Raw genomic sequence first — 12,654 nt, 5'->3', positions numbered from 1 at the left:
CCTGTAATCCCAGGTACTAGGTAAGCTGAAGCAGAAGAATTGCTTGAACCCAGGAGGCGGGGGTTGCAGTGAGCCGAGATCTCACCACTGCACTCTATCCTGGGCGACAAGAGCAAAACCCATCTCAGAAGAAAAACTGAAACTAAAGTAAAAAAAAAAAAGCACTTTCATGTGAGGCAGGTGTAGCAGCTATACCTATTGTTATAAATTAGGAAACTGAAAAACAAATAATGGGACTTAAATCTTATAGTAAGCAGTGATGTCTAAACTAGAATCTAGATCCCCCAAAATCTAGGTATGAAGTCTTTTTATTTAACACACCTGTGGGTAATTCTATATAAATGTATTATTTGTCTTTTTTTTTTCTTTTTAGTTAGAGTCTCGCTGTGTAGCACAGACTGGAGTACAGTGGCGTGATCTCGGCTCACTGCAATCTCTGCGTCCCGGGTTCAAGCAATTTTCCTGCCGCAGCCTCCCAAGTAGCTGGGACTACAGGCACCCACCACCATGCCTGGCTACTTTTTGTATTTTTAGTAGAGAAAAGGGTTTCATCATATTGGCTAGGCTGGACTCGAACTCCTGACCTTGTGATCCACCCACCTTAGCCTCCCAAAGTGCTGGGATTATAGGTGTGAGCTACCATGCCTGGCCTGTTTTTCTTTAAATCACAAAGAAATAGAACAGACATGTTTGCAATAGGTAATATATACAATAATGTTAAAAAGAGACTTCATATTAATTCTAATCCTGCGAAAGCATTAACAATTTATCTTAAAGAAAAAGTCAATCAAGTTTCACATATTTTTATTTCTCCATAAAAGTAACTTCACAACCTACTAAAAATAAAAATTTAACTGCATTCAGTTTCTGTTCATTTTTCTATTAAAGAAAGCACAAGATAAAGGATAGCTGTGTTCAAGTAATGTGTAATTATGACAGATTGAATCAAGTACGTACATAAAATGTTAAAACATGAAAATGTATAGTTCTGTTACCATTTCCTTTCTGAACTCATAAAATATAATCAGAAAAATTAAGAGAAACATGTTTTATTATTGTAACTTATATTTTATTTAATTAAAAATGTTACGGTGTGTTAGCAATTTCTGTAAAGTAGCACTCCTTAAATAAGTTCCTAAAAATAATATTGGAGCCTTGAACATTTATCTCAGCTAAAAAAGTTATTCTAAAACTGTCATGATAAAAAAGGTTACAAAATTTCTCTTTATTCTAGTCCTCAATTCCTTCTCCAGAATTTTAATACAAAAGGAATTTTCAGACACAAATAGTCACCAGATAATGCATACTATAATTTAGCAGACTTAACCAAACAATAAACACCCTTACAAAAGTGCCACTGTTTTATCACTTTGTGCTATACTCTTCTCCCTATACATCTTTAATAGTGGTCACTTCTACTTTACTTCTAGCATTCAATTTAGACATCTCAATCCCAAATTTAATAATCTGTTTTATCAAAAATTTGTTTTGAGAACAAAATTTCTATAAATTATCTAACAAATCAAAGCAGAACCTTTAATTGTAGAACACAAATGAAAAATAATACACAAGAAATCTTATCTCTTCAACTTCAAGGCTAATACCTGGGTGTTGCAAAATTGGCCAAAGATAAATACGTTTTACTATAAAGTATTTATTTTTCTACACTGGGTCAAGATTTCTGTTTTAAAAGGTATGTTACTTATGATACCGTCATTTCAAAAAAGGGCTTTCCAAGAAGCCTTTAGTAAAGTTCTTGTATGCTGGGTATGTACTTGGTTCCTGTATGTTTCAGTCTGAACTATTCGCGAATTACTTACTTGTTGAACATAGTCTATTAGAAAAAAAATACTAAACCGCCAGGTGTGGTGGCTCACGCCTGTAATCCCAGCACTTTGGGAGGCTGAGGTGGGTGGATCACCAGTTCAGGAGATGGAGACCATATTGGCTAACATGGTGAAACCCCGTCTCTACTAAAGATACAAAAAAAATTAGCCGGGCGTAGTGGCGGGCGCCTGTAGTCCCAGCTACTGGGGAGGCTGAGGCAGGAGAATAGCGTGAACCTGGGAGGCGGAACTTGCAGTGAGCTGATATTGTGCCATTGGACTCCAGCCTGGGGGACAGAGTAAGACTCTGTCTCAAATAAAAAAAAAAAAAAGGAAAAGAAAAACATACTAAATCACAATTTTTATCAAACAGTTTTCAACAATATCTATAAATGTATTCTTATACATCTGTATTCCTGATAGTATTACTCTGTAGTATGTTCATAGCAAGTATATGAAGTTTCCAATTTTCTGGGGAAATATTCAGTGTACTGAAAGTTAACTGCATTTAAAATCATTATAAACCAAAAAACATGTCAAATAGCACTATCATATTCTTTTGTTTTTGTTTTTGTTTTGTTTTGAGACGGTCTTGCTCTATCCCCCATGCTGGAGTGCAGTGGCGTGATCTCAGCTCCCTGCAACCTCTGCCTCCTGGGTTCAAGTGATTCTCCTGCCTCAGCCTCCTGAGTAGCTGGGACTACAGGTGCACGCCACTGTGCCCAGCTAACTTTTGTATTTTTAGTAGAGACAGGGTTTCACTGTGTTGGCCAGGCTGGTCTCAAATTCCTGACCGCAGATGATCCGCCCGCCTTGGCCTCCCCAAGTGCTGAGATTACAGGCGTGAGGATGATCATATTCTAAATGGCAATTGAGCACTAAGACTATACATAAGTCACAGTAGTAAAAATTCAACCTAAAAGAGAAATGTATCCAATGTGACACATTTTCAATATTTACAGAGCATCCTAAATATGGAATTAAAAAAAATCACACAAGGTAGAAGCAAAAAATCTATGAAAAGATTAAAAATTACTATTATAACTGATTATATCATTAAGTGCAAACTCAAAAGAACTCTAGTATTTGTTGTAGGAAAAGAAAGCATACCTTTCATATACTTCTGATTCACCCAGTATGAAAACTAGTCATATTTTAAAGAGATAAATAATTTTTTTTTTTTTTGAGATGGGGTTTCTCTCTTATTGTCCAGGCTGGAGTGTAATGGCGAGATCTTCGGCTCACTGTAACCTCTGCCTCTTGGGTTCAAGTGATTCTCCTGCCTCAGCCTCCTGAGTAGCTGGGATTACAGGGATGTGCCACCACACCTGGCTAATTTTGTATTTTTAGTAAAGATGGGGTTTCTCCATGTTGGTCAGGGTGGTCTCGAACTCCCAACCTCAGGTGATCTGCCCACCTCGGCCTCCCAAAGTGCTGGGATTACAGGCGTGAGCCACCACGCCCCGCTTAAACAGATAAATAATTAAGTGATCCTTAGAAGAAATGGAATAGTTTGTAGGAAAGATAAATTTCAGACTTTTTGCTAGGAGGGAAAACTATTAGGGCTACATACTCTATCATTCTAGAACCATCTCCTTCAGAATGCTTCTGGGTGACCTTTTCAAGATAAATTTTTAAAAATACAGTAAAAGATAGTAGTGTCAGTTGTTTGTGGGTGAAAATATAAACCCAACACTGGATATAATACAGATCAGAAAATTTTATTGTTGAGATTACTTAAAATTGTAAAAAAAAAATTTACCTTTTGCCTGTTCTCATACTGATACGTTATCACTCCATTTCTAAGGATTCCAAGTCAATTAATTTAGAACTTTTAAAAGTATTAATGATCCCTACTGTACCAAACTGTGCATGTTATAGTTCATCAATCTTACTCTTCCAATAAACCTAGAGATCTAAGTAAGATGAAAATGACAGCAGTCTCCATAATCTTAAAATCTAGGTGAAACAAATGTCCTTATGGTCCAATAATATGTGTAATAAAATGTAACCAGGTCACCAGACCAACATACTAGTGTGTAACTTTAATAATTTCTAGCAGCAAAACACCTGAAATAGCCAATAACAAATGTTTTCATTGGATTGTACATTCATTTCTTAATGAGAAATAATTTTTAAAAGTACTCTATTGTTCAACTGCAAGCAAACATGAAAGATATCAAAGATCTTGCTTTTCTCCATCTTTCCCAGTGGAATCAGGTGTAACTGGAACCTTACTAGTTTCAACAAAAACAGATTCAAAGGCAGCTTCCTGTTCATCCAAAGAATCAGCAACCGTGGCTCCTTTAGTTAGTGTTGGGTTGGTAAAAGATGGTTGTTGCTTGGAAATTTTACTTGATTTCACCGTTTTCCTACCTTTTCTTTTACCAAGAATTTTGACATAATTTGCAGGTATAAGTCCTGTTGTTTGGCCATCAAGACTAGCCAGAAGCCAACCACGCACTTTGGGTTGTTGTTCTGATGGAAAAAAAAGACAGTCTTGTAATTACAATATACTTTGGAGGTCCAACAGAATATTAATGGTAAAGTATCATATTCACGAAAATCTGTTATGCTTACATAGCAGATAACAAATAGTACATGCATATATATTCAAAATCAAATGCTGAGTAGGCTTACCAGTTCTAGGGTCCATTCTTCTATTTTTATTTTATACTTACTAAATATTTCCTTCTACCTTGAAGAACATACAGTTTGTATCAGTTGGTCCATTCATAGAGTAAGGAGATTTAGTTCTCTCAAAACTGAAAACAATGTCTTTCATATTTTAAATTGGAGTCTAAGAAATGAGTATCTCATTCCTTCTCAACTGCGTAAGTTAGGAATAAGTATAGAAAAGATATACCTTTACACACTCAGCTTTCTTAGCCTATTTTTGGCAAAAATATAAAATTCATTTCATGTGATTGTGATACACAATCCTGAAGATAGTGAGTATTAATTTCAATCCAAGATGGGCAAAAAATTGAAGACCTCTGTTATTTCTAGCCGTATGATAAATAAAGGCAATATTCTAAGCTTAAAGGAAGGAAGATTATTTAATGTATTCAATATTCTATGGTATTTTCCTATCTTACCTATATCTTTAAAAAGCTGCTTAACTGTTACAATTTTAGTTCAACATTATAATTTAGGCACAATGTAAGACTTTTTAATGTTTAATGCTCTATAATAATAGAAAAAAACAAATTTACCATGTCTATGACTGATTTTGTTCCAAATGCCCAAACACACTTTTCTTGAGCAATGGAGGAAAGCCAAGAAGCAAGCTAGTGTTAAGAGGTACTATTCACTGAAGAATGAAATATAAAATTTTTCTGAAGGGTTATTAAGTAACTGAAAGAAACCACATGACCCCTAATGAAAATTATCTGTGTTGTTCCTGTCTCTAACAATAAATCTTTAAAAAATCACTCGTTTGAAACCCAAAATAGTAAATTGCTATTTTCCCTATAAGAAAAATATGAATAGGCCAGGCGTGGTGGTACACATCTGTAATTCCAGCACTCTGGGAGGCTGAGGTGGGCGAATCACAAGGTCAGGAGTTCAAGACCAGCCTGACCAACATGGTGAAAGCCTGTCTCTACTAAAAATACAAAAACTAGCTGGGTGTGGCGGCGTGTGCCTGTAGTCCCAGCTACTCAGGAGGCTGAGGCAGGAGAATCGCTTGAACCTGGGAGGCGGAGGTTGCAGTGAGCCGAGATGGTGCCACTGCACTCCAGCCCGGGCAACAAAAAAAAAAAAAGAAAAATATGAATAGAACACCTAAAACTCTAGAGGTTTGTATTTTATTTTTTTCTTGAGACATTGCCCAGGATGGAGTGCAGTGGTGCTATTCCACAGGTGTGATTACAGTGTACTACAGCCTCAAACTCCTGGTCTCAAGTGATCCTCCTGCCTCAGCTTCTTGAGTAGGTGGGACTATAGGCGCACACCACTGCACCTCACTTAAGTCTAGGATTTTTGTAATAGGGATGAGGCAAAGATTTAGTAATCTCATCCCAAATTTTCAATTATTTACATAGTAATGATTTCAACTATTTGCATAGTAATGAACATTGAAGGTATTTCTTCCCTGCATAGAATGACCAAAGCCAAAAAAAGGTGAAGTTTCCATTAATAGATCCTTCCATGAAAAAACAGCCAGATTTGTTAAAAGCACAAGGTCTCAAGTTAGACAAACCTAGATTCATAGTCCAGCTCTATTGCACCTTGGCTTTGTGACACTGGACAATTTTCTTATTCTGAGTTTCAGTTTCTTCAAGTGTAAAACAAGGACAGGATAATAATAGTACCACTTCACAGTATTATTGTAAGGGTTAAATGAAATATGTAAAATATAGTACTTTGTATATAGTAAGTACTCAATAAATAATATGTTATTGTTACTAATACCTTTAGCAACAAAACATCACTTTTTGCAATAAACTTGAATCCCCACAAACACACATATAAAAAAAAATCCATAAAAATCCTGATAATCATTACTTAGGAAAGGTGAAGGAAAAGGTCATTTTGCCTAGAGTCGTTAAAAAGTATCAGTGACTTGGTCCAAAAATAAACCCGAGATGTGTATTAAATTTCTTGCTGGGGTTCTATAATACTTCATGACAATATTTCCTAAAATACTCATGATGAAATTTCTGAGGTAAACACTACTGAAGTAATAAAGAAGCAACACCAGTCCCAGTAATCAAGGACTACCAGTAATGCTTAGCTGATGCTAGATAATTTCTTTGCGCTTTATTAGATGTGTTATGTTTAGTTACTGACATCACATTTTTGTGTGGGGATTAACAGTTTGAAATTCAAGTATTTTGAGTTTAGAAAAGCCTATATAAACAAAGTCTTTCCTTATCTCAGTGAAATACTATTAGAATAGCTGCTGGGGCATTTCTTCCTGACTCCTCCAGATTTGGAAGCTCTAAATTGACATGAAAAAGAAGTTCTAGTAACTATATCTAAGTTAACTAACAACGAACAAGATCGTTTGTTGTAGTTTTTAATACTGCATTTATGAATATCAAAATTTACAGATAATTCCAATTTATTCATAGTTTATTACCTTTGAGAGCTAAGTTTAGCATATCACCAGCCCGGAAAGAAATTTCTTCTTCAGATACGGCAGCAAAATCATATTCTGCTCTGGCGACTACATGGTCATCCTCACCACTTGCCCAGTTGATGCTGTCTATAAGCCAAATTAAAATTAGGTTAATAAAATTTACAAAAGAAAAATGCAGATATTTCACGCCCTATGGTTTGCAAACTGCATAAATTTGCCAAGAGAAAAGTCCTCCCCTCCCAAGTAAAATCTATAATGAATACCATGTTAAATCAACAACAGATCTACTAGAGATACCTATTACGAACTTTTTCCTTTCTTTAAGCTCCAATCTCCAGCTCCCTTACCGTGAGGCAGGGGTTGGCAAATTTTTTCTGCAAAGGGTCAGAGAGTAAATATTTTAGACTTTGAAAGCCAAGAGGCAAAACAGGATATTGTGCCATCACTTATATAAAAAGAGGAAACAAAATTTCCATAAATTTATTGACAAGATTAAAAACACAATAACCATGTTCCTTTTTTGTAATACAGGTCTATTTGGAAGTTACTTAGAAGAATGAAATATTTTGGGGGAAGGATATTTCACTTAATTGGAATTCAATTATAAATATTCATTTGCTAATTCTAATTTGTAATAAAATTTGAGGTACTGCATTTTTGAAAATGCCTTTTCACACCTATAGGTAAGGTCAAATCCTAATATCAGTCTATGAGTATGTGGTTTTAATTGAGCATATTTATTAGTTGGGAGAGTAACAGGCCAGAATATAATTCTGTTAAATTCTTCTCTTGATATTTGCCTTTTACCATGTTATTACATTGCAGATTAATCACTTCCAAATGAAGATTAAGTGAAAGTTCCTCAATCGCATAGTTAAATGGATTTTGAAATATGGAAATTTCTTTTGTGCTTGCATGGAGGTCCAAAAAATGCTCTGGCATTGTATTAGCTTAAGCTTGGAAAATGTATCTGCTGCCAACTTGCATGGGAATGGAGATACTGCTTGTGTTAACTTCTGATGGTCTGAGAGGTATATGAAGCAGTGTGACATCACTTGTGAGTCAAACTATATTAGGTGTCGTCAAAACTTTACTCCAGCCTAAGTTTTGCATATAAGCACTGTTCTGCTTTGTGGTTTCAGTTTGAATTACTTAAGAATATAGGCCAGGCACGGTGGTTCATGCCTGTAATCTCAGCACTTTGGGAGGCCGAGGCAGGTGGATCACCTGAGGTCGGGAGTTTGAGACCAACCTGACTAACATGGAGACACCCTGTCTCTACTAAAAATACAAAATTAGCCGGGCATGGTGGCACATGCCTGTAATCCCAGCTACTCGGGACGCTGAGGCAGGAGAATCGCTTGAACCCAGGAGGCGGAGGTTGTGGTGAGCCGAGAGCGTGCCATTGCACTCCAGCCTGTGCAACAAGAGCGAAACTCCATCTCAAACAAAAAGAATATAAACAAGTCAGCTAGGCATGGTGGCTCATGCCTGTAATTTCAGTACTTTGAGAGGCTGAGACAGGGAATTGCATGAGTCCAGGAGTTCAAGACCAACGTGGGCAACATAGGGAAACCTTGTTTCTACAAAAAAGTAAACAAAATTAGCCAGATGTGGTGGCACGACCCTGTAGTCTCAGCTTGAATCGCTTGAACCTGGGAGGCAGAGGTTGCAGTGAGCTGAGACCGCACTACTGCACTCCAGCAACTGAGTGAGGCCCTGTCTCAAAAAGAAAACAACAAAGAATATAACTAAGTCTGGGCTGGACATGGTGGTTCATGTCTGTAATCTCACTCAGCACTTTGGGAGGCTGAGGCAGGATTTCTTGAGGCCAGGAGTTCAAGACCAGACTGAGCAACACAGTGGGGTCTCGTCTCCACAATAAATAAATAAATTAGCCAGGTGTGGTGGTGTGTACTACTAGTACTAGCTACCTGGGAAGCTGAGGTGGGAGAATCATGTGAGCCCAGGAGTATGAGGTTGCAGTGAGCTATGATCATGCTACTACTGCACTCCAGCCTGGCTGACAAAGCAAGACCCTGTCTCAAAAAAGAACTCAGAATTTAACTAAGTCTGCAGTAAAAGGTGATTTCCAAAGCTGAATGGGTTTAATAACAATAGCTGAAAAGGTGTTATGTTCAGAAAAATTTCATTCTTGGCCTCAATCTCAAAAAAAAAAAAACTTAAGCCTTGTTCTGCCATTGAATTACCATGCGGTAGGGCAAGTCGGGATCTTCAGCTTCTATATCTGACAAAAATTCACAAAACTGACAATGATATGTCACAAGAGTGAATAAACTTTACCTCGACACTACCAGTTCAGTAACACATGATAAATTCAAATATTTTCTGCAATGTACCTGCTGATGAATAACCTGTATTTGCAAAAGTTTAACTTTTGTCCAACTAGGCCTTTTCCTGCTCCACCTATATTTTTCACCATTATCAGGTGCAACACATCTTAGCAGATTCAGGTTGTACAGAATCAGTGTTTTCACCTTCTTAGAAAATGTTCTTATCTGTAGTTGAACCATGACTATTCACAGAGGCTAATTCTTCAGTCATTTCCAATTCATCATTGACGTCTCAAACAACTAAGCGGTACTGTCTTTTTTTTATTTTAGTAGAGACAGGGTTTCACCATGTTAGCCAGGATGTGGTTGATCTCCTGACCTCATGATCTGCCTGCCTCGGCCTCCCAAAGTGCTAGGATTACAGGCGTGAGTCACCGCACCTGGCCTGTCTTTGTTTTATGCTACTTTAACAGAATACTATAGACTGGGTAATTTGTAAACAATAAAAGTTTATTTGCTCACAGTTTTGAGGACTAGGAAATCCGAGATCAAGGGACATTTGTTAAGGGCCTTCTTGTTGTGTCGTAACATGGCAGGAGGAATCACATGGCAAGACAGTGCATGCAAGAGAGTAAGAGGGCCGAACTGGCTTGTATAACAAACTCACTCTCAAGATAATGAACTCACTTCCATGATGATAACATTTAGCCAACAAATTTAGCAAGTATTCATATCCATTGGGTCATGATGAGCCAAGGAAAAACATTCAAATCATTTGTCTTATTTTAAGTTGACCATGTTGCTCAAAATGTCATCAACTCTTCAAGAAACTGTTCTCACTGAGAAGCTAATAAACTTAAACAAGTCTACTTACTCTGGACATATTTTTTTGGCTGTTGCAATTACCATGAGTAAACAGGTTTCCTTGCCTGGGTAACATATGAACCTCTCAGGAACTTATTTTGGTTGCAGCCTCATTTTATTTTATTTTTATTTTGATGAGGAAATTCTGCTGCGATGAGAATTCCATTTTAAATTTTCTAATTTTTTGACTGTTGATTTTCTGTGAAGAGTGCTCAATCTGGTAATGTTGATTTGTAGTATAGCCATGTAACATAGCTATAGTGTCACTGTATAATAAATATAGTTCTTTACCATCTAATTCAATAACAGAAAAATTCATACTATACTGTGCCTTGAAAGCATGACACTCAAAGTACACTTTTTTCTTGTGTGCCATGTATGCATTTGTAATTTCACACACACAAAAAAAACACCGTGGTTTAACAATGTATATATTACTCATCATGCTATCAAGTTATAACTCAGTTACTGAAATTTGTAGTGGGCAGAAGTGAAGTCATCGGAATTTCACATACAGTCTCTGTGCAAACTATTCAATTCTGCTGTTACAGTGGAAAAGCAGCCATAACAATATGTATGAAAATAAGTTTGGTTGTGCTCCAATATAACTTTATTAATGAAATTTGAATTCTATATTATTTTCCCATCACAAATTATTTCAATTTTTAAAACAATCTTTTAATTTTCCAACAACTGAAAAATATAAAAACCATTTTTAGCTTGTAAGCTGTACAAAAATAGGAGCAGGCCAGATTTGGCCCACAGGACATGGTTTGCCAATCCCTGCTCTAAGCAGCTAAAGTAATAGGACCTCAGTTTTGCTTCTCCTCAAAAATCTCTTTGTATCATTACCGATTTCCTCTCCTTTTGACTCAGATAAAAAACTGTCCTTCCTTTTTACCTGCCAGGTTCCGTAAGATCACACCCTCTCTTACTTCCTATAGGAGCTTCCTCATCATTTAACTCCTATCTTTCCCTTATTTATAACTGCTCCTTCTCTGCTGACTCCTTTCTTTTAGCCTAACAACATTCTCAGATCTCCTCACTTCTGAAAAGACAAAGCAAAACAAAAAACTGACAATCACCCACCACAACAACTTGATCACTCTATTTGGCCATTCTTTTCCTCCCTCCTTCCATTCACTGCTAATCTTTTCTTTTTCACTTCTGACTTTATTTACCCTTTATCCTCTGCAGTTTGTCTTCTCACTACCAAAACTACTTCCTGGAGCGTGATGATTTCCAGTTGCCAGATCTAATAATCTTTTCTCAGTTCTTGATCTTATTGTAGAACCTTACATCATTCATCATCCTTCCACCCTTCCTCCATAATGCAGCAATAATATGGTTCTACTTCTGTTCTTCCTGATTTCCATCTTATTCTGTCTTCTTTTGTCGTTCTATGATAGTAGTATCATTCACTTACATTAGTTCTTCCATTTATTTGAGACGAAGTCTTGCTGTGTCACCTAAACTGGAGTACAGTGGTACAATCTCAGCTCATTTCAGGCTCAACCTCCAGGACTCAAGCCACCCTCCCAAGTAACTGGGACTACAGGCATGCACCTCCACACCCAGATAATTTTTGTAATTGTTGTAGATAGGTTTTCCCTACGCTGTGCAGGCTGACCTTAAACTTCTGGGCTCAAGTGATTTGCCAGGCTCAAGCGATCTGCAGGCCTCAGCCTCCCAGTGTTGGGATTACAGGTGTGAGTAACCCCAATCTGACTCTATCTCAGGACCCATGTCACTGCCATGCTGAGCCAAGCCACCATCATTTCTCACTTGAATTAAGGTAATGGCTGTTTGACTCTCCTGACTGGTCTCTTCTGCCCTAGCTCAACCTAAAAACCATTCTTACCAAAAAGGTGTGTGTGTATATACATATATATTTTAATACTTTAAGTTCTCAGGTACATGTGCACAATGTGCAGGTTTGTTACAGAGGTATACATGTGCCATGTTGGTTTGCTGCACCCATCAACTTGTCATTTACATTAGGTACTTCTCCTAATGCTATCACTCCCCAAGCTCCCCCATCCCCCAACAGGCCCTGGTGTGTGATGCTCCCTGCCCTGTGTCCATGTGTTCTCATTTTTCAACTCCCACCTATGAGTGAGAATATGCGCTGTTTGGTTTTCTGTCCTTGTGATAGTCTGCTGAGAATGACGGTTACCAGCTTCATTCACATCCCTGCAAAGGACATGAACTCATCCTTTTTTATGGCTGCATAGTATTCCATGGCATATATGTGCCACATTTTCTTAATCCAGTCTATCATTGATGGACATCTGGGTTGGTTCCAAGCCTTTGCTATTGTGAACAGTGCCACAATAAACACACATGTGCATGTGTCTTTATAGTAGCATGATTTATAATCCTTTGGGTATATACCCAGTAATGGGATCACTGGGTCAAACGGTATTTCTAGTTATAGAAAATAACTAGAGGAATTGCCACATTGTCTTCCACAATGATTGAACTAATTTACACTCCCACCAACAGTGTAAAAGTGTTCCTATTTCTCCACATCCTCTCCAGCATCTGTTGTTTCCTGACTTTTTAATGATCGTCACTCTAACTG

At 37.3% G+C, this 12,654-nt stretch overlaps 1 protein-coding gene across 1 annotated transcript in view; it reads right to left on the bottom strand.

Annotated features, from left to right (window-relative positions):
* Nucleotides 1-1,047: 1,047 nt before the first annotated feature.
* PEX13 (peroxisomal biogenesis factor 13) overlaps nt 1,048-12,654 on the bottom strand; it is a 34,926-nt gene continuing 23,319 nt past the window's right edge. Inside the window, exons 3-4 of the mRNA XM_011941822.1 lie at nt 6,913-7,038; nt 1,048-4,304 (exon numbers count right to left, since the gene is read on the bottom strand). Coding sequence (XP_011797212.1) covers nt 4,006-4,304; nt 6,913-7,038 — 425 coding nt within the window. The 3' untranslated portion in view covers nt 1,048-4,005. The remainder of the gene's footprint in view (nt 4,305-6,912; nt 7,039-12,654) is intronic.

This window comes from Colobus angolensis, unplaced genomic scaffold (genome assembly GCF_000951035.1).
Source record: "Colobus angolensis palliatus isolate OR3802 unplaced genomic scaffold, Cang.pa_1.0 Scaffold201, whole genome shotgun sequence".
In the NCBI taxonomy this organism is placed as follows: Eukaryota; Metazoa; Chordata; class Mammalia; order Primates; family Cercopithecidae; genus Colobus; species Colobus angolensis.
The sequence above is the reverse complement of the archived record's forward strand: the minus strand, read 5'-3'. Positions and strand labels throughout refer to the sequence as shown.